General features: G+C 39.8%; 2 protein-coding genes across 4 annotated transcripts in view; one reads left to right on the top strand and one right to left on the bottom strand.

Moving 5' to 3' along the window:
- Positions 1-6,202, top strand: part of LOC100558175 (L-threonine ammonia-lyase) — an 84,178-nt gene extending 77,976 nt beyond the window's left edge. For all 3 annotated transcript variants that reach the window (XM_062975862.1, XM_062975861.1, XM_008120764.3), the window contains one exon: positions 4,042-6,202. In XM_062975862.1, the coding sequence (XP_062831932.1) occupies positions 4,042-4,140 (99 nt within the window). In that variant the 3' untranslated portion in view covers positions 4,141-6,202. The remainder of the gene's footprint in view (positions 1-4,041) is intronic.
- A 7,983-nt stretch (positions 6,203-14,185) lies between these two features.
- tmem254 (transmembrane protein 254) lies at positions 14,186-23,744 on the bottom strand. Its single transcript, XM_003227540.4, has 4 exons — positions 23,516-23,744; positions 18,951-19,054; positions 17,712-17,771; positions 14,186-15,582 (listed from the first exon to the last, which is right to left on the bottom strand). The coding sequence occupies exons 1-4, from the start codon at positions 23,606-23,608 to the stop codon at positions 15,441-15,443; spliced, it is 399 nt and encodes a 132-aa protein (XP_003227588.1). The 5' UTR covers positions 23,609-23,744; the 3' UTR covers positions 14,186-15,440.
- Between the last annotated feature and the right edge of the window lie 2,450 nt (positions 23,745-26,194).

Genomic DNA, 26,194 nt, shown 5'->3' with positions numbered 1-26,194 from the left:
GTTACATTGGGTCCACACATCCATTTCATTCTTCCCTTGCTCCAAAGGTCTACCCCCACCATTAACATTGATGTGTAGTAACATAGAAATTATTGTAGCTTAGTTTAGTGAGTTTTATTCCCACATTGAATGTTGCAGCCTCATACTTTACACCAGGAGTAGTATTGGCTATATAAGCACATCAGTGTGTCCAGTCCACCAATATTTCCTGCAGTAAACGTGTAATGTGAATGAAACAGGATCAACTCAAAAATTTTATTTCCTAAGGGGAGCAACACATACCCTCACCCTTGCCAGCCAACATGCAGAAAACCCAAAGCCACACAAGTTATGATACCTACAGTAAAAAAAAAATCATAAGCACCTCTACCTTCACTAGTAGTAAAAAAAAAAAAAGCAACAACAACAACTGTTCATGACATGAAAAATATGAGGCAAATGCCTAATTGATAGGATCAGCCCAAGGCAAAGGATAATTTTCAAATGTATTGTGGAGTATTGGCCAAACAGGGTTCCCTAGAGTGAGTTCCTAATTATTTAGGAATGTGTATCTGTTCATTATCCTTTTCAAAATGTATGCAGAATACATTGATTTAGACATGACAACTGAACTACTCCATAAAGTATGACATTGTGAGAATGAAGAGTGTCATCTACCAAGCACTGCTGTGCAGTCATTTAAATGAATGGGAAATGAGCATTTGCAGTGATTTATATTAGCTCCAAGTCTTAGTTTCCCTCTGGCTATGCAACTGAATTGAAATTCATAACTCATTTTGCTTGAGCATTATACTGTACATTCATCCATGGAAAGCTGTGCATTTCCTGGCTCACATGGGTGGTTGGCACAGTAACAATGAAATGATTATATTTTATTTTGCATCATACCGGTATGTATTCAGGAAACATTAAGGCATTTTGGCCAGCTCTGTACCATTTTAAGTATTCCCAATGAGCCAATTTTATTTTGTTGGTAAAATGCCATGCAAAAATATTTATAGCAGAAGTTCTCAATTGGTTCCAGATTTCTGGTGTTTTCATAGCCATCAGGAATACATGCAGTACATTAAAACATACGTTGGAAATTCACTTAACTTGCTACAAAATAGGCCTTTTGGAAAAAAAAGTACCCAATGTCTTTTACCTTCCACCTATTCTATAGTGACTTTTCATACTGTGCATTTTGTTTTAAAAAGGAAGTCTTTTTATTTGAGTATCACAAAAAAAGAGTCCTCCAGTTTTTCCTTAAAAAAAAAAAAGAATCCCAATCCACCTAGATCAGAAGTAACTGGTTCAAAAATTCCAATAGCAGAAATGCTGCAGTATTACAAGAGATATTTTAAGTGAACTTTGTAACTCAGTGTGAACAATGCATTGTTGTGTAGGGAGGAAAATTCCAATACTTTATATAAAATTGTAATTTAAGATGGAATTTGTAAAGGAATTATAATATTATAACATTTCTTTTTCAACATAAATACATTTGTTTAGCTTTCAAATCATCACCAAAATTATTATTGTCTGTTAAACGTTGTACACACTCTGTCTATGTTTTCTGTCACCTGGCTGAAGAGCAGTGGATATTGTGGTCTGTTGCTGGTGAATCTTGGCTAAATGAAAGCAACTAATCATTGTGATATATTGCTGATGAGGTTTGGCTGAGGGAGAGGGATTGGCCATTGTGACCTCTAGTTGGGGAAGTCTGGCCGAAGGAGAGGGACTGCCTTTGTGACTTCTTAGTGTTGCCACCTGGCTGAAGAAAAGGATTGCATGTTGCAATCGGTTGCTGATGAGACCTGGCTAAATGAGAAGGACTTGACACTGGGAGGTCTTTCTGCTAAGTCCTTGCTGAAGAAAAGATACTGACCATTGTGACCTCTTTTTGATGAGGTCTGGCTGAAGGAGCATACTGGCCATTGTGAGATCTTGCTGATCAGACCTGGTTAAGCAAGAGGGACTGGCCATTGGGAAATCTTGCCGGTGAGGCCAGATGAAGGTCTGGACATTGTGAACTGTTGCTGATGAGAACTGGTTGAAGCTATTATGACTTCTTACTGATGGAACTTGGCTTCAAGGACTAGCCATTGTGATGTATTGCTGGTGAGGATTGGCTGAAGGAGAGAGACTGGCCATAGGGATCTCCTGTTGATGAAGTCTAGGTGAAAAAGAGAAAGTGGTCATTGGGACTTCTTGCTGATCAGACCAGGCTGAAAAAAAAGGACCAGAGACTGCTGAGCTCACAATGCCAGTTCTCCTTCAGCCAGATCACACCAAGAAGAGGACCCTATGTCCAATCCCTTTATTTCATTGTGGTCTGATCAGCAAAAGGTCAAAATGGCCAGTAACTCTCCTTCATTCAGACCTCATGACAAGAAGAAGTCTGGCTGAAAAAGAGTTACTGGCCAGAAGCATGATTTTAAGCCAAATAGCAGATTGGATCTTCTTTAGCCCACAGAGAGTATATGTACTACATGTAGATGACTTCTTTTTGCATGATAAATGGATGAGGTTGTGATATTCTGGACTTCTGTACAAAAATGTTGTAATTGTTCAAGAAATTAAAGTATGGCCATTGTTGTAATGTATAGTATACGCAATAAGTGATCTATTGGGATGGGGATTGAACATGACTAAATGTGTGATGGACTGTTTAAAAAGCTGGTGTTTGGAACAAGTAGATGGACTGTGAGATAGAAGTCAGAACCTTTTGAGAAACCCTGGTTTACACTTTATTAAAGATAAAGATGTGACAGTGGAGTGGATGATAAGACAGTGAAGAAGGAGTTTATGCTTTGGGATCAGTTAGGACAGTTAGGTTCAGCTAGGATCAGGAGGAGATGGGGAAACAATGATGCAATAGAGTCAGATAGGATTCAGATGAATCAAGTAAGTAACAATAACATAAAAAACCTTTCAATTCTTCATCTTCAGTCAATAAGCTTCATCTTCATGGTCTCTGTGACTTGCAAGTGCAGTTATCTGCACCTGAGCAGGGTACCTAATAGAGCTGTTGCATACACTTTTCAACAGTAATCCCAACCATCCTCTTGACTCCATATCCTTGTGGTTCTTGCCTAAACCTGCAGAAAGTGGTCTCAGTCTTGTCTTAAGAATTCAGACTAGATTAAGGACCTCATCACATTAATGAGATCCAGTATTCTGGTTCGCCAGCCTCCAGGGGGGTCAGGGGGCAGTGGGGCAATCCCAGAACTTCATGCCCCACCTCCCCGCCAGCTGACACTTCCCCATCACACAAGGGGAAGCATTGCTGCATGGATTCCCCCTGCAGTAGCCCCATTGTTCCAAATTGTTCCTGTGTTGGCGGCACAGCGTCCTATGATACTGCCGCCTGAGTTCACCCATGGATCCTCACCAGAAGTGAGACTACATCATGTGATGGGTGACGTGGGGCTCCGTGGGTCAACTGGGGCAGAAGCATCCTAGGACCCTGAATTACCATTGTGTGATGAGGTCCTTTGGCTGATTAGCTTTGCCATATTTTAAATGACCACAATGAAGAAATTATGCATTCCTTTCCAGTGATATGCAGTCAACAGTTTTGATGCTAAACATATAAATGATAACATCTTAAAATATTATAAATCTTTGTTATCTCTAAAATATACTAATAATAAACCCAAATGTGGAGACATACAACAGTTAAATTCATTATTCTTTCCCTTTCAGTATTTTTATTCAGAAATCTTTAACAAGAAAACACAACTGCCACATAGGACAAAATGTACTTATTTCATCACAGTTTTTCCAACATTTAAATGACATTTCATTATTTATACAGCTAAGCTTTAATGGAGTATTGTACCAACAAACACATATTAAGCCATGAGCATGGATCTTCGCTAGCAGAATCCTCAACTATGAGTGATTTGATCAAGGTCTGATAAAATCATGGTATCTTGAAGAAACCCTTGTGATAGTGTTACCATAAGTCAGAAATGACTGGAAGGTACACAACAATAACAACAAGACCTTTGTGTACTGTCATCATCTTCAGTCAAGTTCTTACGTCCTTTCTTTCAGATCACCTGCATTGTAGAGACCAGAGACAAAATCCACACGGTTGAGCTGAAAAATGCCCTTGTAGATCCTTATCCCATGATGACATGGATGGAACGGTGATGAGATATCTAGACTGAAATCCTTCAGGATGTATCCATCTTTTCAAAAAAAAGTTTACAGATTTAAACATATGGTTATTCTCATTACTACTTCCTTTTGTAGCATCATCTATCTATGTGATGCTTTACATTACAATGAACAAGTTTGACAGCTTGCTGGCCCAAGGTGGCAACAGTCTAAAATAGCATTACAATCAGGATTATTTTGAAACCTTGCAAAATAAGTTGTTAGCAAATGATTTGCCTCTTTCTTCTCCACATCCTCTTTCAGAAAAATATGATGTACATATCCTTTAATAAAGATGAATGAACTTAAAATGTTTAGATTAGATTAGGAGTGCTTAATACTATCTGTAGGATGTCTGTTCTATGCCTTCTGTTGTGTATTGGTTTAGCATGTTTTCCCTATATGACTTTCACCCCCAGTTGCTTTCAGTATTATGTCTTGAAAGACAGCTGAAGTTTTGCTGCTGGGTATCCTAGAATATTTCAAATTCTAGGATGTGACTTACTTCTCTATGTTATAGTAAAATCTTTCTTCAACTGCATGTCTAGAACTATTGTAGATAATGGAAGTTGCTTCTGATGAGCTTTTTATTCTTAACTGCTGTGCTTCTTCTACCCATGCCTTTCAAGCCAAAAGCATTTCTTCCAGCCTTGCAAATAAGTCCACAGAAATGTGCACTATCCTGCCCATGTTTTTTGTTATTTGTGATATGTTGACAGCCTGAGAGGAGGTGGAAGGGAGACAACAATGCTGTTCTAGTCCCGTGTTATTTAACTGCCCCCTGGAGGTAATTGTTATTCATCATAGGTTAGTAGGCATGTAGTTTTATACACTTTATATTTTATCCTGATGGTTTTGTGCATCTAGATTGCAAAACAGAGATCTAGTGTATCTCCATCTCAAAATGCTGTTATAAAATTAAGAATTTTTCGGAGACAGCGTTCTCCAAATTGTATTGCAGCACATCTCCAAGTACCTCAATATCAAGTTAATTAAATGCAAATCTCCCAAACTGTGACAGTTTAAAAGCACAGCTTATGTGTCCATGCTAGATTATACCTGTAGCCCTTTACAATTTTGTCCCAAAGAGAAAGAGTCCAGGCTATGCAGATGTGAGCAGTGTGTTTCACAAAGAAGCATGACACACAAAAATCATATTGGTTTTTAAGTCCACTCCCAGAAGAGAGATTTCGTTTGGACATCACTGTGCCTCATAAGCTCACATTTCATGGCAGGTCTAGACATGATTCTTGTCTGTTTGTAATCCTTCTTTACATTCCTGACACTTATTGAGTCTTTTTATTTTAAATACGCAGTAATGAGTGGTTTTAGAGGATGAAAGGGTAACCTATTCTCCAAAAGTGATGACTGATACTGTCTCCCTTCCTCTCTTTGAAAGAGCTGTGGGTTATTCACTGACACCTAACAGGAAAGATCCATTATAATGTTGTGTTATATAACACTTTATAATCTAAATTTTAATTGATCTTTTTGTTTCTGCTACAATACTGTTCCAATTATTTAAAGATACATTAGTCAAATACAGATCTGTGACACTTTAGTGATAATGTAAAAGAATGAAAACATTCCAGGCACCATGGCATCCATCCACAAGCCCCCTACATCAGTCTATGGTCTTAAGCCCCAGTGAATCTCTCAACCCAGTGAATCTCTCAACTGTAATGTTTCCACCAAACAATCATGTTTTATTGATTAGCCCATCGGCCGTATCAAAACATTTAACACATAGACATACATACAACATACAACCTGCGGTACAAAAGAAGTTAAAATAAACAAGCTGTTATCCAGATCCCGTTTTAGTTTTAATATGTGGGTCCCAGTGTGTTTTGTGAATAATGTATGGCCCGAGGCATTGGTCTCTCTCTTTCTTATACATTTCACAGATGAACAGTACATGTGCGATATCCTCCACCTCTGATGCTCCACAAATATGAAATCGTTTGTTGTATGGAACTTGATTAAACTGTAATAATGAATAATCAGGCTGAAAAAAAGTATTTAGTGCTAAATAAATAACTGGGTTTTCAGAAGATGCTCTTAGACTTTTGCTGTCTTTTTCAAATGCCCATTTGAGTGAACTAAACCTTCCTCATCTTAGCCACAAAGTCATGTAGAAAGCATGCTGCAGTTTGACTGGTAATATTGTATGGAATCTCTGGGTTGCTGTGAGTTTTCTGGGCTATATGGTCATGTTCCAGAAGCATTCTCTCATGTTTCACCCACATCTATGGCAAGCATCCTCAGACAACCTCTGCAGATGCCTGCCATAGATGTGGGTGAAATGTCAGGAGAAAATATTTCTAGAACATGGCCATACAGCCCAGAAAACTCACAGCAACCCAGTGATTCTGGCCATGAAAGCCTTCAACAATGATATCTTGGTTGCACAAGGAGCCATCTGCATGGAAACCACCCAAGGTTGTAAATCAGCTCAAGTTTATTGATAGCTCGTACCCTAAATGCCACAACTGTAAGTTTTTCAAGACATTTTGCCTCTATCCAATTAAATGTTGGGTGCAAAACATGGGACAGAACTGCATTGCATCTGATGGTTGTTCAGGATACCTTAAGGAGCATCCCACTTCACTTTCTGAGATGTATGCATGTGCACAGTTAAAACAATTTAAAAGCAATATTGATCTAGTTGATGGAAAATTCCTTTACAGTTTGTAATTGCTGACTTTTTTATTCAGTTGCTCAACATCCTCAAGTCATAGATCAGTATTACTTTGATTTTACAGAGGAAAACCTGAGAGTGAGAAAGAGTAATTTGCTTCATGGTTTTTGGTTAAGCTGCCTCTTGAACTGCAACATTATTGGGATATTTATGTTCTCTATCTAGAAATGGCACATAATCAAAATGTGCTGCAGTTTTGAAACATACTTCTCTTTCAATTAATAAAATGTCTATCTTGCCTTTTGAATAGAGGATTCAAATATTACTGAGTAAAAACCTGCACATAGTGTTGCTTCCATCATTTAACCCATTGCACAACAGGGAGCCGTGGTGGTGCAATGGGTTAAATCTTTGTGCCGGCTGTACTACTGACCTGAAGGTTGGTGATAGGAATCCGGGAGACGAGTGAAACGAGTGATCTGTCAGTTCTAGTTTGTGGGGACATGAAGACGCCTCCCAGCAGGAAGGTAACAGATCCAGGCATCCCTGGGTAATGTCTCAGTAGACGGCCAATTAACTCACACCAGAAGCAACTTGCAGTATGTTCTCAAGTCACTTCTGACACGATAAAAATCATTTTCCTTTGGCCTGTTGTATCTTTATTCCATTGTTGGGCATTATTTTATGGATTCAAAAATACTTTTCAATTACACCCATCTCATGGTTATGCATACTTTAAAGTATCATTCAAAATTCAAATTCAAAAATCAATCAATAAAATGAACAGCTGTGCAGTTTATAAAATGTGCAGTTGTCAATGGCTACTTGAACTTTAAGCAGTAGTCAACACATCATGAGGTTATGTCATAAGGATGTGATATGCATCCCGCTTAAGATGCTCATTAATAGGCCTCATAGACATGCCATGAAGCAACACATTTGACAGTGCCAGGGGTGGGGGCGGTTAGATAGGGCAAAGAAGGTCTCATTTCAGTCTTTCACCAACTCATTTGGCTACACATCTGACACATGAGAAAATGTTCTGCATCCAGGCACTGAACTGGTTAAAAAAAAAAAAAGATGGTGTACACCAACCACATGCTTCAAAATGAGCCCTTTAGATACTGCTGAACTTCAACCCGCAACATCCTTTACTATTGGCGGTATTGTCTAAGGCTGATAAGAGTTGTAGTCCAAGAAAAAGCTGTGGAGTAACATATTGCCCATCTCTTTAAAGCCTTGCCCATTTCAATCAGATGGGTGAAAAGTTTATTGTGTATACACAGTCTTTGCAGATGGAGTGATTCAATATAGAATTTCTTTTCCCCCTTGTTTTTATGTGAAAATGAGCAGTACCCATAAATGTACCATTATCGAATAAATTTAAATTCAATGTTATTTCACAAAATCATCCTAGAAAAATATTTTAAACTTCATACCTGAACAGCCATATTTGGCAGAGGTGGCAATGACAACCAGCCCTTTAACCGAAAAAATGTCATACATAATTCTTCCTAGCTCAAGGTGTTGAATGCGGGAGCGTCAGACAGTGTTTGAGTTGCACAGTTAGAATACTGAACACAAAACTAAGCAAAGAAGTAAACACTATGCCTTAGGCCAAAGCTTTCCAAACTATGTTTGGACACATTTGTGTGATGGCTGCAACGAGAAACCCCTCCGTCTATGTGAAATAAGCAACAAATCATACTTTTAAAAATATATAAAGGTTTGCATAAGCCATGTTGTGTCACCAATACATTTCATTATTATAATTTACATATATGTCTGTATCTTTATAAGGGATTGGTTTGACCTCTGGTTTATTAGTGAAAATGAATTACTGGGTCATGAAATGATGCATGTCTTGTCTATAAAGTATGACACCAACATGAAATGTTTGGAAAGGTCTGCCTTAGGCCTATGATGTGTCATGTTCAGCATGGTAATCACCAAGCGTAGTGGGGGAAAGAAGTAGGCAGCACATAAGCAAAAAAAAAAAACCTGTGAGAAGTGGGTTTGAGGGCACTGCACTAAAGAACAAAGAAACTGCTTTTTTCAGAAATCCGTATATTTCAAAATAACAATATTTTATTTTAAAACCCTAATTCTTTCAAAAAAAATACAAATATGTATGTATATATTTATACATACAATTTTTTCAAAAAGCCAAAGACTTATTTTGTTTTAAAAATCCCATTTACCCAACCCCCATGGGTTGGAAAAACTCATTCCTCCCCACCAAATAACCATATTTCTCAAAAAGCCCTGCTATCAGTGTGTGAACACATTTTGATAGCAGAGTCCCCAGAACTAATAATAAAGGATTCAATGCTTTTCAAAAAAAATCAAGCATGGTTTTAAGGACTAACTTCCATTGGGAAGAAACTAAATCACAGCTTAAAGCAACACCGAAAGCACAAAGAGCAACAGGCATAGATTTCATATTTCACTACTCAAAGCAGTGGTCCTGATCCCTGCATCATTGGTTGCCCTTCCCTGGCAAGTTCCCTGCTACCATGTAGTCACACATTTGGTGACATTCCCTGGCACAGTTGAAGGCAACAATTGCACTCCTATATCAGTTAGCCTAAGAAGCAATACAATAGATAGAATTTCAGTGTCATTGGAAGGAGGTGACTGTCAGAAAAGTCTTCACAAGTGTGCAGCATTTTATATTTTCACATACATGTGTACATGAATGATTCTGCCGGAGTTAGAGGCATGTTGAGACAACAGAAGCTAAACACTTGGAACTGGTTTGTTTCGACACAAAGACATCCCTAGTTGGCAGGATCAGATATGATCAGGAAATAGCTTCCTAAGATCTATAGAAATACTTGTAGGAACACCTTAGCAAGTGAGAGTCCAAAAGTGGGAAGTTAAAACCCAGAACCTCAATCAATGGCAGCAACCAGATGAGAAACTCCTCCCTGGGCACATAGAAGACTGAGAGACTTGGGAGGCACTGAATAGACTGCGCCTTGGCACCACAAGATGCAGAACCTTAAGAAATGGGGCTATAAAGTGGAGTCCACGACATGTGAGTGTGGAGGACAGCAAACCACTAAAATGTAGTCTGAGACCCGCCACATGCACAATGGAGGACTTTCTTACAGTGACACCAGAGGCACTCAAAGTGACCAGGTCAAAGGAAATTTAGTATAATGCCAAGTTTTTAACTTTGTGGTTTTTCTATACATTATAACTGTATTCTCAATTTGCTTCTGACACGATAAATAAAAAATGATCAGGAAGCCTGGAAAACACAGGCTTTAGTTGTGGGATAGGGCGAAATGAGAGCATTGCCCTTCACAAGAATTTTGCCTTCTCAATGAAATTTCCCTTCACTGTTCAAATTCATAGCACAGCAGAGTGAAAAAAATCATAGCTTCCTCAAAAGCTGATCACATTCCTTTGGATACTTGTCTTTGGATGTCTGTTCCTTTTCTTTGGATGCCTAGACTGGATTTCTAAATGTTCCATGGAATTTTTTGACAACCGCTACAATGCTAGAAACATGAGGACTTTAGGAATTTTTTATTGTGGGAGGGGGATTCTTATTTGGATGGCAATGTCCTAATTTTGCCCCCCCCCCCATAGTACACCCCAAATGAAGTAACTGAAGGCCATTATGTGCTTGTGTCTTCATTTTCCTCCATTACTTAAGCTGAATATTGGTTTGTGTGCTCTCATGTGAGAAACATATATCAATAGTACAGTAGAGTCTCACTTATCCAACACTCGCTTATCCAACGTTCTGGATTATGAAATGCCATATAACACCAGTGCTGCAGCATCTGCATTGGCTTCCAACTGATTACTTCCTACTGACAGACCCCACATGAACATGGAAAGTGCATTAAATGTATATTTAAATGTATAATTATGTATATTTTAATGGATATTCTTAATTTTATTGTAATTTTTAATCTTGATGGATTTTTAAATTTGATGACAACTGTTTTTAATGTGTATGTTTATATTGTAAGCCGCCCTGAGTCCCCTGATGGGTGAGAAGGGCGGGGTAGAAATGATGTAATAAATAAATAAATTACCATGGTCTATATAAGATGCTAGTTCTGACCTTTAAAATTCTTTACGGCCAGGGCCCATTGTACCTTAGGGACCGTCTCTCCTTCTCCCATCATCGGAGGTCGCAACGACCATCTCAACGCGACTTACTTTACATACCGGGTCCTAGAGAAGTGCATTTGGAAAGGACCAGACGCAGAGCTTTTTCTATTTCTGCCCCTGCCTTATGGAATGCCTTGCCGCCCTACATGAGCCATGCGTGAGTTAGGGCCTTTTACCCTAGCACTCAAGACCTGGCTCTTTACTAGAGCTTTTAATCTATGTTAATTTTATCGATATTTATATGTATGTATTTTTATCCTTTACAATTTTATCTTGTAAATTGCCTAGAGCATCTTGGATGGAGGGCGATTAATAATTAATTAAATGATGATGATGATGATGATGATCCAACACATTTTTGCAGTCAATGTTTTCAATATATCGTGATATTTTGGTGCTAAATTCGTAAATACAGTAATTATTATAGTTTTACTGCGTATTGAACTACTTTTTCTGTCAAATTTGTTGTATAACATGAAGTTTTGGTGCTTAATTTGTAAAATCATAACCTAATTTGATGTTTAATACGCTTTTCCTTAATCTCTCCTTATTATCCAACATATTCGATTATCCAACGTTCTGCCGGCCTGTTTACGTTGGATAAGCAAGACTCTACTGTATAGTGTAAATAAAATGACAACCACCATCATTAGTGAAGAAAAGTCATCCTGGCCCAGCTTGGACTGAATTATTTCACATAATATAGCAACTCATTCTGAGATGTTCAAACTGATCCTGTGCCATCGCCTCCCTTTTTTTTCTTCTCATTGACACCTTGGTTGGCTGATGTAGGGGAGAAAGGATGCTGGTCTAAATAGACCTTGGGTAAAACCTAGCAAGACTTTTCTGATCTTCCTGAGTTTTAAGGTTTAGTTTAATTTTAATTTAATAGAAAACATTTCATACTTGGTTGTTGTATGTCTTTCGGGCTGTGTGGCCATGTTCCAGAAGCATTCTCTCCTGACGTTTCGCCCACATCTATGGCAGGCATCCTCAGAGGTTGTGAGGTATGGAGAAAACTAAGCAAAGAGGTTAATATATATCTGTGGAAAGTCTAGGGTGAGAGAGGTCAGTGTGAATGTGTAGTTAATCACTTAAATTAGCATTGAAAAGCTAATTTAAGTGATTAACTACACATTCACACTGACCTCTCTCACCCTAGACTTTCCACAGATATATATTAACCTCTTTGCTTAGTTTTCTCCATACCTCACAACCTCTGAGGATGCCTGCCATAGATGTGGGCGAAACGTCAGGAGAGAATGCTTCTGGAACATGGCCACACAGCCCGAAAGACATACAACAACCCTGTGATCCCGGCCATGAAAGCCTTCGACAACACATTTCATACTTGGATCCCTTATGTCCCAATATATCAGTCAGACATTCTGATCATTCTCTCCTCACATGTTGGAGGAAAGATTTCTTCAGAATTAGCCCATTGTGGTTGGCATTCCTGAACATGTAAATATTAATGTCCAGTAAATTTTAACTGTGTCACAAAACTCTCTCTCTCTGGCTTTCATTTGTCATGATGTTTACTCATGATAGGACTTCTAAGTTCTTTTAAGAACAATCAGATTGTTCCAGCAGAAGTCTAATTCTATATAATTAAGTCAGGTTTCTATAACAAGTATTATCAAGCTGCAGCCTTACAACACTGAACTCTTGCAAAACCTTAACAACACCCAGTGATTGAGAAACTGATATTTGATATAGTATCAATTACCAGGACACAAATGCTACCTGATTTGCACTGAAGAGGAGTTTCCAAACCTTGCTGTTCACTTTCCTGATGGGAAAACACTGTCTGGTCAGATTTGGAGCTTCTTCAATGAATGTGAGGGGCTCCAAACTACATATTCCAGGGTTTCCTCCTGGTCTACAGGGTTTACAGAATTATTAAGCTGCCTTTAAGACAAATACGCCACTACAGGAAACTTGAAGATGTGGTGTTTGACATTCAATTGCTGCCCTCTAGTGCTAGATATTAGTCAATCCATTTCTGGACCGACTGTCAATTAATCCTATTTTTTCCTGTTGGATTCCCAATCACTATCAGTTTTCCCAACCAGCTAATAAATGCCCCTTGACTGTTTAAATATAGCTTTTGGTTGTCTTTCTGCTGAGCAAGGTTTTTGTTAAAAATGTGTTATTCTGTTTTTACATTGCTTTTTTTTACCTACAAACACACATATACAGGCAGTCCCCAAGTTTTTTTTTCCATGTCAGGAGCGACTTGAGAAACTGCAAGTCGCTTCTGGTGTGAGAGAATTGGCCGTCTGCAAGGACGTTGCCCAGGGACACCTGGATGTTTTGATGTTTTTAACATACTTGTGGGAAGCTTCTCTTTTACCCGCATAGAGCTGGAGCTGATAGAGGGAGCTCATCCGCGCTCTCCTCGGGTGGGATTCGAACCTGGCAGCTTTCAGATCAGCAACCCAACCTTCAAGTCACAAGGCTTTAATCCACTACACCACCGGAGGCTCCAGTCCCCAAGTATAAACATCTGACATACGAACGAGACAACAGAAAGTGAGAGAAATCTACCCTTAGGAAGGGAAATTCACCCCTGAAAGAGTTATCATGGTGAAAAGGTATCTCCATTGAAGCTTCATCATGAACCGTGTTTCCACAGCAACCCAATTTTTTTCAAAATCTGATTCTCACAGGGACAGAAAGTGAGATGAAATATTTTGAACAGGGGCACAGAGAGCAAAACAAATACCACAGGGTGTTAACACCCCCTTATACACCCCTCCAATACATGCATATAGACAGACACACACACACACACCCACACATACACATCCATATCTGGCTGGAGCTACACTTCAAAGACGTATCTGTTCTGAAATAAAAATAAATTCAACTTAAGGACAAATCTACAGAAACTATCTTGTTTGTAATGTGGGGACTGCCTATAAATACTTCCTATAGTTGCAAATCCTTCAGTAAAACTTTCCAAAAATTGTTAAATTAGTGTAATTATTTTGTGAATGTATCACTACAGATATTGCTAGCCTATCTTCATACCCATCATCATAAAATTCAAGCTATACAACACTTCCCTGACCTGATGTAAACCTTCTCATTTGGAATAAAAACTGCCCTACACCTTGTTGGCTACCTCGCTTTAAGAATATGAAACCACTCAACCAGCCTCATGGAAAAATAAATCTACATACTTGCTTTTTCAAGATCACAATTCCTTTTCACCAAGGCTTGAAGCAAACAGATTCTGAAAAGTAATGCAGCAATATGTTCCTTCATCACCCACCTTTTAAGTTTATTATAATCCATTGGATACAAAATGCTAGAAAAGTTCCCTCTCCCTTTTCATTATTAACAATACAAAGAATAGCAAAACTTACACTTTAATGTTATCCGAAATGATGTACTATGCGTAATTTCAGAAAGTGAAATTCTCTCTTGCACCTCAGGAATGGTGAAATTGTTCAAGCTCCAGCCCACAGTCCTTTCCCCCACCTTCCCCAAAAGAGTGCTGCTCATCTTGTTCTTCTGAAACATTTCCAGAGCTCTGAACATCAGGTGTGATCTATGCTTTTATACTATGTTAAAATTAAATCCCTTGATAAAGATCTTATCATATTATTTGTTCTTAATCTTTCTATCCTATTTAATTTTAGCCCTTGACATTTTACCAAATCTCTTCATTTGAACAAAGCAGGAACATTTCATTAAATTGAACAATACTGGTGCGTGTGTGTGTGTGTATAAGCAATTTTTCTAAAAACAACACTCTTGGATATGTTGACCCCTTCAAATTCCCACTAGAACCACATTTCTTCCTCGTCTTCAGGCTCCTTGGAAATTATCAAAAATCCTTTGATCGGGACAGAGACCTCCGTCTACAATCTGCACATTCCAGGCTGAAACTGACTCCTTGTTCTAGATGTCAAACTTTACTGGTAGAGTTTTTTTTTGTCTCAATTGGTTAAAACAGGATTTCCCTAATCCAATTGTCAAGGCTCTCTTCCCTATTATCGAATTCAAGAAAAAGAATTACAGTAGAGTCTCACTTATCCAAGCTAAACGGGCTGGCAGAAGCTTGGATAAGCGAATATGTTGGATAATAAGGAGAGGTTAAGGAAAAGCCGATTAAACATCAAATTAGGTTATGATTTTACAAATTAAGCACCAAAACTTCATGTTATACAACAAATTTGACAGAAAAAGTAGTTCAATACGCAGTAATGTTATGTTGTAATTACTGTATTTATGAATTTAGCACCAAAATATCACAATATATTGAAAACATTGACTACAAAAATGGCTTGGATTATCCAGAGGCTTGGATAAGCGAGGCTTGGATAAGTGAGACTCTACTGTAATAGTGAATTCCTTCACTTCCCCCACAGCTACAAAAACATAGTAGATGAGTAAAGCATAAACACGCTTTTCCTGTTAAAACACAATATATTTTGAACACATTAAACATCTAGGTTTTCCGTCATCTTCAACTTCAAAACGATGCCAAAGTGCCAGACTACAGTTTCTACTTTGTCTTCTGCTTGTATCCGTCACTGGCTTTCCTTAGAGGTTTGTAAGTCAACAAATGATAAAGAGAAAACATTCCAAATGCAAATGTCTGAACAAACCACAAAAGCCGAGTTATGCTGTCTGTGACACCTTTGTTCCTGGGGAGAAAAAAAAGAGACAAATGGACCTGACATTGACGCAAAATGGCACCAAAACAAGACCAAGAAAGGAATGTGCTTCTTTAACATCTTGGCAAAAGACAGAAATCTCAAAACTGTCATTCACGTTCCTGCCCCAGCAGGTATCAAAATAAACTGGAAATTGCTTGAATCAGCTTGATGTTTAAGTTATTTGAAGGAACCCTCAAGGAAAGGAAGTGTCCCTCTCTTCTGACACCCCTCCCCACTACAACCTCCTAAAAAGCAGATCAGAGGGAGATTGGTAAGGACTCTGGGCCACTAGTGCCACCAACAAACAGATAAAAGGTCCTAATAACAATTAAAACATTAAACATATGAATAAAACCCAAACAATTCTTTTAAAACAGAACAGGTGCCTGCCAGAAATGTAGAAGGCATAAGAGCCAATCTGATTTCCTTTGCAAGGAGATTTCACAAGCAGAAAAGGGGATTTAGACTGATTACAGAAAAGGTCATGCTATGTGAAATCCCCCTGGCTAGGCTCATAGGTTAGTAGGACATGCAAGAAAATAATTGTTTCCTCCACTCCCTTTTTAATTATACAGTTACAATAAGATGAGCGGAACAAAGCATGTGCTTGCTACGTATCTGATCATTGTAACTTAAGTTGCCACAGACTGACTTTGGGATCATGGAGACCTGCATGACAAGCCTGTACTCTGCCACCGCAGACCTAATTTTGGAATTGGAAGTGCAAAGGCAGAAAGGATGCAGTGATTCAGTGTTGCATAAAAATGCTCTGAATAGGTCCAGGGACTACCAAAACCTTAAGATTACAAATCCTCTCTGTGGTGCCCTGTGTCGTGGACAGTATGTGCATATGTGTGTGTATATACATATACATGTGCATATAGATTTATATGGCTTGATTTATTGTGCGAGTACAATCAGGAGCTGTTGGGAGGGGGAAAAGAGCAGTGTTGAAGCGGATGCTGGTTAGTGGATGTTTGAGTTGGTGAATATTAGTTGGGAGTTTGAGCGGAAGTTAGTTTAGTCTTGGGTTGGAGAAGTGGACAGTGAGAAAAGAGTTAGTGAGGGGCTTGGGTTAGATTATTAATAGAGTGAGTGAGACTGAACAGAGTAATTGGCAAAGGTCTGGTTTTAGCTTGGGAGGAGTGACAATGGGGTTTCAATTAATATATAAATAACACTATGTGACAAATTTTTAAAAAAAATCTGTTTCTGGTTTGAAATTGTTGTTTCCTGTTTAATTGTGCAATACTTACCTTGAAAGTGGTTGTTATACTCCATAAATTTTTTTGAGGGGCTGCCACAAATTATGTTGAATTGATTGGGACTCTATAAGATATTCATTAAACAAAACTAAAGAATGAAAGAGTCGAAAGTCCCACACATGGTGTAGGCAGCAGTGGGACAAAGGATGGAAGTTTTACATAAAGGGTGGAATCCCTACATGTAGTGATTCCCATTGACAGGATATATGGCAAAATCTCCACATTCTCCTCTTAAATCACTAACCAACCCTTTGAAATAATAATGTGGTTAACTGGTGACCTCTAGCCAAAATAAAACCCAAAACAAGTCATTTGAAGAGTGAATGATTTTTTAACAGAAGAAAGAAAAGTCATGCAGGTGAGTGACCGTTAAGAGATGAGATCCTACGCTTTGAGACAGTTTCCAGATACGTAGAATCCCACCTTCCCAGGCAAATTCTCTCTTTCAAAAACACATCCACATGCCTTTTGTCTATAGGATATGTTTGGAATTTATGTAGTTCTTTTTATCTCAACTCACAAAGCCCCATGTCAGCATCAAAGTGGATCTTTAAGAGAGCTTCATTCAAGCTTAATTTTCACTAACAGGTAAAATAGTAAATCTGAGTGTTGATTTAAGAGTTAAATTGCGATGCTGGCTGGGGTAATGCTGGAAATATAGTCCAACAAATTACTTTTCCAGGCTTTGGCACTACTGTATCACTTTACACTATTGAACTGATTGTTTTTTTCATAAATGCACACATTTGTATTTCAGCCCAACACAGGCCTGCTCCAGCACATGCAAACTAAGAACTGAGAAGAGTGAGACCAGACAAAAGATAAAAAGGAAAATAAATTAAAATAGCTTACGTGCATAGCTTCAAAGCATAAAGTGCTTCCCCAAGGTGAATTGCCCAGCTGATAAAATACCTGTAATTTTTTTAAAAAATGACTAGTTAATTAAGTGACATTTTCTCAAGCCAAGGAAAATATTGTTGGGGCCAGAGGGAATCAAATCAATTATCTCCCAGAAACACCTAATATTTTCTTGTGTGCAGCACATTCATTTTAATGGGGCACAGTTACTCCATGGTTTTGATTAATACTGTATACTTGAGTACATCACACACAGAAATGTTGTCCCCTGTACCTTTAAATCAATATTAATATGGGAGAGAGACCATGCAGTCTCTTAGATGTTGTTGAGACTGCAGATGATCATATGATTTCTAACTTAACAGGAGCAGATTGACAATACAAATTTGCCTTCATTGTTTGTGTTTGCACTTCTAAATCATCTGCTCACTTCAGCAACAGCACTTGGTATTCACTGGCTGCCTCCCATGCAAGTACTATCCAGACCTGCAGTCCTTCCCCCCTTCCTCCAAAAGCTATACATATAGGCTTCAGACCTATCTTATCAATTGTACAGCCTGTGAATGGAACCACCAGGAATTTGCTGGTGATGTTTGCTCCAGAAAGAGATAAACCTGCAGTGACCTCATGGCCATTTTAGAAGAGACAACAAGGGAAAGAGGTCACACTGAAGTGTTTCTTAGGAGAAATGGAATTTTAGCACATTGTATAATAACACAACTGACTTTATAGTTCTAGCAAAGCTCATCAAACCTTGCACTCCATTTTCCTGCTGCTTTCTAAATTACTGAGGTTGACTGAGAGACTCTGGGAGTTTTTAAAAAGAGGGTTTTCCACTATTCATATACCCATTGTACCTGGGCTCCTGACAGCCCCATGCTAGTTCTGGCAAAGCCATTGCCACCATTGTGAAGTTACACAAAGCAGCAATGTTTTGTCATTTCACATGATTTTGCAGGCAATGATTTTAATGGGTAAGGTTATTTTTCATGCCATGAGAAACGTCATTGCACTGTTCTGCATACAAGAGCTCTGCTCCTTCAGTCCTCCCCCAATGCTCACCATCATTTACAGGACGCATGACTGTACCCTGTTTTCACAACATCCATTTAGAAACATTTGACTGTTACACTCATTCACCCACACCTATTTCCACACATGTACATGACTTCATGCGTGCGCGCACGCACAGGGTGTGAAGGAAAACGTCATTGGTTTCTACTTCCTGCTTACCCCATCTTAAAAGGAGCATTGTGCTTTTCCACCAGAAATTTTGTGAAAGTGCCTAGGGGTCCCAGACTGTCGTAGGGGATTGATGCAGGTGCAAAGAAAGCCCACTGTCAGAAATTAGAGAAAGACAGAAGAAATACATTTTGTTAATTAGGCATTAGACATATCAACACAATACACTGTCTTCCAAGCTTAAGAGATTAAGATTACAGAATTGAATTTACTTTTTTCCAGCGTTGCTGGTGAGATTCAAAACCAATTTCTCTATATGTCTTTCCTCATCTTTTTTTCTAAGGGTAAAGCTACCACCAAATGTTCTCCTATCCAACTCAACTTCCTCCTAATTCAATACATTTCACATTTCATGTCCCGTTTTACCAGATCAGGGGAAACACCACACCCATATATTTGAACACCTATGCTTCCCAAACACACATTAGGCCATAGGCATCTCAGTCAAATTATAAAAATGGCTGAATGAAGAACCCTATTCATCGGGTCCCTCCCATAACAAGGGTTGGGAGTTGGATCTAAATGTGGAAATCCCAGACTGCACTTGGCAGGGAATGTGGAGGCCTTGCCCATTTAAATCCAGGTCAGCTTTCATACAAAAGAATACCGCATATACTTGAAGATAAGTTGAGTTTTTCAGCCCTTATTTATGAGCTGAAAAAGCCTCCCCCGGCTTATAATTGGGTCAAGGCCGGCAACGGAGCCTGCAGGCTATTGCTTGCAAAATGTGATCTATTTCTCTCTTCTCCTCCCTTATCAGCGTGTTTTCTTTTGCAAAGCCTCCCTCCTCTTAATCAAGGGAATGTTTTAAAAAGACAAAGACACCCTTTGCAAGTCAGGAAGAAGAAAAATATATATTCATTAATCTTATGAAAGCATTTTCCCCTGAAATATTTGTTAAACTCTCCTACAGATATAACCCGTTGCAAGCTTTTGCCATCTCTATGTACCTTTATATGTGTATCTATCTATATACATTAATTTTATATATGAATTTCCCCTCATATGTTTGCAGGTCTTTGCAAACCCTTTATACATATAGATCCATGTACCTGTGTATCTGTAGCCATACATATACATCTATATATATAAAAGAGTGATGGCATCACGGCAGCGGACAAAACAACAAAAGTAAACACCCCCCAACCTCGAAAATTGACAGCACAACCCTTCATCCATGCCTCTAGGTTGATACAACAAAAAGAAAAGAAAAATAAAGTCCTAATTAGAGGGAGAGGAATAATTGTTTTTAGCCAATTGCTGCCAGTTAGAAGGCTAAGCTCCGCTCACTTGGTCTCCTAGCAACCCACTCAGCTCAGGGGACCCTTTACCTTAACTACCACCAATTCCTCAATACTTTATTTCCCATACCACCATACTTCGCCACAGCAACGCGTGGCCGGGCACAGCTAGTTATTTTTATATATGAATTTACCCTCATATGTTTGCAAGTCTCTGCAAATCTATATATATAAAATGATAAAGTTGTTTGCGCAGTGACTATAACAACAAAACTAAACATCCCAGAAATACGAAATTTGGCAACACAATGCAAAAGGCTTGCCTCCAGGTTACAACAACACAACCACACCACAAAACCACAATCCAGACCCACAAAACTCACAACAATGCATCGTGACTATAACACAACTAAACGCCCCAGAAATACAAAATTTGACAACACAACGCAAAAGCCTTGCCTCCCAGTTGTAAGAACACAACCACAACACAAAACCACAATCTGGACCCACAAAACTCACAACAACGCATCATGACTAAAACAACACAACTAAACGCCCCAGAAATACGAAACTTGACAACACAAAAGCATTCCCTCCCGATTGTAACAACACAACCACACCACAAAACCACAATCCAGACCCACAAAACTCACAACAGTGCATCGTGACTATAACAACACAACTAAATGCCCCAGAAATACAAAACTTGGCAACACAACACAAAAGCCTTGCCTCTCAGTTGTAACAACACAACCACACCACAAAACCACAATCCGGACCCACAAAACTCACAACAACGCATTGTGACTATAACAAATACAAAATTTGACAACAGAACTCATCCACCTCCCCAATCCCTACATTCACACTTGGCCTCCAAAAAGAACAATTACAATAATAACAATGACAACAACAACAACAACAACAACAACAATAAGAATCAACACCATCACAGGCAAGAAACAGCCAGGCACTGAGGCTGAGAGGCCAGTCAGTGCTACACTGGGCCTCCAAAAACAATACAGTAGCATCTAACTTATCCAACCTTCATGACCACTACAACAACAACAATAATAAACACCTTCACAGGCAAAACAAAACAAAAGACTATTGTACCACAATGAAAATATAAACCACACTCAGCAGAATCAGACATTACAACTAACAACAAACCAAAGACAACAGGGATCTCAAGCAATTATCAATCAACACAAAAATTGAAGAAGGTAACAGACTTCAAATACTACTACTAATGTGAGTATAAAGAAGGGTGGAGGTCACAGCATAAATACAACCTAATGTAGACTGACCAACACCACCAGACTAAGCCACAGCAACGCGTGGCCGGGCACAGCTAGTGTCTATATAAAGAGAGATGTCTGGATAGATATGAATATATTCTTAGGTAGTAAAGGTTTCCCCTGACGTTAAGTCCATTGCTTTCACTATGCGGGCCTTCGTTGCCAGTGTGATGTCTCTGCTTTTCACTATTTTATCAAGGTTTGCCATTGCTCTCCTCCCAAGAAGTAGACGTTTTCTGATTTCCTGGCTGCAGTCTGCATCTGCAGTGATCTTCACGTCTAAAAATATAAAGTCTGTCACTGCCTCCACGTTTTCTCCCTCTATTTGCCAGTTATCAATAGGTGTAGTTGCCATAATCTTGGTTTTCTTGATGTTTAACTGCAGCCCAGCTTTTGCACTTTCTTCTTTCACCTTGGTGATAAGGCTCCTCAGCTCCTCTTCACTTTCAGCCATCAGAGTGGTATCATCTGCATACCTAAGGTTGTTGATGTTTCTTCCAGCAATTTTAACCCCAGCCTTGGATTTGTCAAGCCCCGCACGTCGCATGATGTGTTCTGCATACAAGTTGAATAGGGAGGGTGAAAGTATGCAGCCCTGCCATACTCCTTTCCCAATCTTGAACCAGTCTGTTGTTTCATGATCTTACTGTGGCTACTTGGTCTTTATACAGCTTTCTCAAGAGACAAACAAGGTGACTTGGTATCCCCATACCACCAAGAACTTGCCACAGTTTATTATGATCCACACAGTCGAAAGCTTTAGAATAGTCAATAAAGCAGAAATAGATGTTTTTCTGAAACTCCCTGGCTTCCTCCATTAAAGGTAAAGGTTTCTCCTGACTTTAAGTCCAGTCATGTCTGACTCTGGGGGTTGGTGCTCATCTCCATTTCTAAGCCGAAGAGCTGGCGTTGTCCGTAGACACCTCCAAGGTCATGTGGCCGGCATGACTGCACGGAGCGCCGTTACCTTCGTGGTACCTATTGATCTACTCACATTGGCATGTTTTCGAACTGCTAGGTTGGCAGAAGCTGGAGCTAACAGCGGGCGCTTACTCCGCTCCTGGGATTTGAACCTGGGACCTTTTGGTCTGCAAGTTCAGCAGCTCAGTGCTTTAACACACTTCGCCACCGGGGCTCCACTTGGCTTCCTCCATTATCCAGTGGAATATATATATATATATATATATATATATATATATATATATATATCGTATTTATTATCCACTTTTCCTAATGGCTTTTTTTTTCATGTCAAGAGCAACTTGTTGTTCTGGAGTGAAAGAATTGGCTGTCTGTAAGGATGTTGCCCAGGGGATGCCCGGATGAAATCAGTTTATCTCTGATGCAGAAGGCATACCAAGGATATTTGGAGCTGTATCACTGAGAGGGAGGGCTACAGTTCTCCAGGAAAGTTTCAAATCAGTCACCAAATTAACTAACAACATCCCAGCCCTGATGAAGATGGACCCTGGCACTCAATAGGGATGCAAATAACAACAATAGCAATAGTAATAATAATAATAATAACAACTTTATTCTTATACCCTGCCTCTATCTCCACAACGGGACTCGAGGCAGCTTACTTGGGGCCAAGCCCAAATAGTTTACATACAGTGTGAAAGACACAATATAAAAACAAATCTATAAAACATATTAAAATCACAATTACAATAAAACATAGTTAGATAAAAGCCTGGAAAAGCTCATAAAAACGAATGAACTGTGCAAGTAGAAAGTGCATATATGGTGAGGAATGTAAGCTGGAGAAGAGGTAAGTAACCCGGGACTATTACCATAAAGAGTTGCTTTGGATGAGGTAAACATGAGAACTCTTTCCAACTGAAGGAATGGAATAATGTGCAACAGAGATATTGGTAATCAATAGGACAGACACTAAACATAAGGGCGTGGATCATTCATGCAACGGTGTCAAGTGCAAATGCACCTTCTGGTGGAGAAAGGGCACATTCACGCTGACAGCAAGATCTGGGATCCCTTCTTGGGGCGAACTTACGCTGTAGTAGCCCATGCCGGCTGCGATCAGGAGCATCACGTAGCCTTTAGGGCGCCGGAAGTATGTGCTGGGGTCCCGCGTCGCGGCTGCCATTGTTACCCAAGCTCCACTGCTCAACTGCTACCCTCGGTGGCACTCTCCCCCCCTTTTATACACGTCCGCTCTCGCAATCTCCGCCAATCAGGAAGCGCCTGGCGTTGGGAAGGGGAGGAGCTACCGGACGTTCTGTGTATTCTTTGACTCACAAACCGCTGAAACGGCAGAGATGTGCTGAGGCAGAAAGGGCCAGGAGGAGTTCTGAGCATGCGCACTTGCAACCTGAGCGTCATTCCCCCCCCCCATTCCGTTCCATTCTCTTCCCTGAAGCTGCTTTGAAAGGAAGAGAGAAAGTGAAGTGAATATTGCCTTGCAAGGTGGAGCGGGTGTACCTTCTGACTTTTCTTTCCTCCGGCAATGTTTGGGAATTGTAAAGACGTGGCAAGCAGAAATTCAACTACAGTAGAGTCTCACTTATCCAAGCTAAACGGGCCGGCAGAAGCTTGGATAAGCGAATATCTTGGATAATAAGGAGGGATTAAGGAAAAGCCTATTAAACATCAAATTAGGTTATGATTTTACAAGTTATGCACCAAAACATCATGTTTTACAACAAATCTGACAGAAAAAGTAGTTCAATACGCAGTAATGTTATGTTGTAATTACTGTATTTATGAATTTAGCTCCAAAATATCACGATATATTGAAAACATTGACTACAAAAATGGCTTGGATTATCCAGAGGCTTGGATAAGTGAGGCTTGGATTAGTGAGACTCTACTGTAATGTTAGGACCTAAATTCCCTGAAGATACCAGGGCTTTAGAAAGCGCTTTAGAAGATTTGCACATACTAAAATTACACCAAGTGCATACATCCACAAAACAGAGGACCACACAACTCTCTGGCCCCTTCAGCACTGCCTTATAAAATCCAGATTATCTGCTTTGAACCGGAGTATATAGCCATGTAGACTCAGATAATTGAGTTCAAAGCAGATAATGTGGATTTTCAGCTTTGATCATCTGGATTATATGGCAACGTTGAAGGAGTCTCTATATATTGTCAAACAAATAAAAAGTAAGAAAAACAGGATTGCTATGAGACCCCTTCTATACTGCCGTATAAAATCCATATTATCTGCTTTGAACTGGATTAATTAGCTGTGCAGACTTATATAACCCAGATCAAAGTACAGTAGAGTCCAGTCAGGGATATTTATTTATTTATTTATTTAATTTATATACCGCTCTTCTCCCCCAGGGGGACCCAGAGCGGTCTTACATAATGGCAAGATTAATGCCACATATAATACAAAATATAGTAAAACAAACGATCGTAAAAACACACTTAAAAACCAATATTATACCCCATTTAAAACAGTAAAGCACTGTGTGGCCATTACAACAGGTCCAGTAGCATTAGGCCAAAAGTCAGAGCCAGTCTGTATTCAATTACACATTAATCCAGCGAATACATCAGATTATATCGACCGTATCTTAGGATGGGCCAAAAGCTTGGTCCCACATCCAGGTCTTCAGCTGCTTCCTAAAAGACATGAGTGAGGGGGCTTCCCTAATCTCCCTTGGCAAGGAGTTCCACAGCCGTGGAGTCACCACCGAAAAAGCCCTGTCCCTCGTTCCAGCCAAATGCACCTGTGACGGCGGCGGGACCGAGAGCAGGGCCTCACTGGAAGATCTTAATCTGCGGGGCGGCTCATAGGGGGAGATACGTTTGGAGAGGTAAGTTGGACCAGAGCCGTTTAAGGTTTTGTAGGCCAAAGCCAGCACTTTAAATTGTGCCCGGAAGCTAACAGGCAGCCAGTGGAGCTGCTTCAACAGAGGAGTTGTATGCTCCCTGTACGGCGCTCCAGTTAATAACCTGGCTGCGGAACGTTGGACTAGTTCCAGCTTCCGAACAGTCTTTGAAGGCAACCCCACGTAGAGCGCATTGCAATAGTCCAAACGAGATGTAACCAGAGCGTGGACCACCGATAAGACAGGCAGACTATGTTTAGGGCACCTTTTCTAGCCCCTTCCCCATGTGGGGTGAGCAGAGCGGATCCTAAAAAGGGCTGCTCAGTCATGGATACAGACTACTCAACTGCTTTGGTCCTTGAGGTAGAACAACCGAGTCCATATCCACCGCCCATGTGCCAGTCTGTGACTAGGGGCTTCCAAATTTCACAGTCCTGCCCCCGTCGCCACTCGCCACTTTTGTTGGTTTATTTTTATTTTTCTTGGAAGATGCCTGTGTGTGATTTTTTTTTAATGTGTGGAGGACGGTGCACGGCCGGTCAACACACAGTCTTCACAGAGTGAGGTCCCAGCAGTTGTGTGGTTAACACAACGAGAGTGGCTTCTCAATCTGTTGCAGCTTTCTTCCGCCTTCACAGCCATTGTAACATGTATCATGTTATCCTCCGCCTGCTCCACCATTGAGGTCTTAGGGTCTTTGGATTGTGCTTGGTCTGGATCCTCCCCTGTGGCCACTCCTGAGAGTGCATGACTCCGGTGGTTGTACCCACAGGTTCATTGGAACACGCAAGCCCCCTCACCACAACAAGGTGACAATCCATCGAGGGGGAGGTAGGGATAGAGACACACCACAAGAGACTAAATATCTCTGTCTTGCCATAAACCTA

Source organism: Anolis carolinensis, chromosome 3, assembly GCF_035594765.1.
Source record: "Anolis carolinensis isolate JA03-04 chromosome 3, rAnoCar3.1.pri, whole genome shotgun sequence".
In the NCBI taxonomy this organism is placed as follows: Eukaryota; Metazoa; Chordata; class Lepidosauria; order Squamata; family Dactyloidae; genus Anolis; species Anolis carolinensis.
This window is presented reverse-complemented; position numbering and strand designations above follow the sequence as displayed.

What these genes read in the sequence shown, in the direction of transcription:
- tmem254 (XM_003227540.4), bottom strand. Translation starts at nt 23,608, where the DNA reads ATGGCAGCCGCGACGCGGGACCCCAGCACATACTTCCGGCGCCCTAAA. An exon ending in AATGCTCCTTTTAAGATGGG is followed by an intron (nt 17,772 to 18,950) that starts GTAAGCAGGAAG and finishes AAAAAATTACAG; the next exon opens with GTATTTTATCAGCTGGGCAA. An exon ending in TATGCTTTGAAGCTATGCAC is followed by an intron (nt 15,583 to 17,711) that starts GTAAGCTATTTT and finishes TTTTCTCCCCAG; the next exon opens with GAACAAAGGTGTCACAGACA.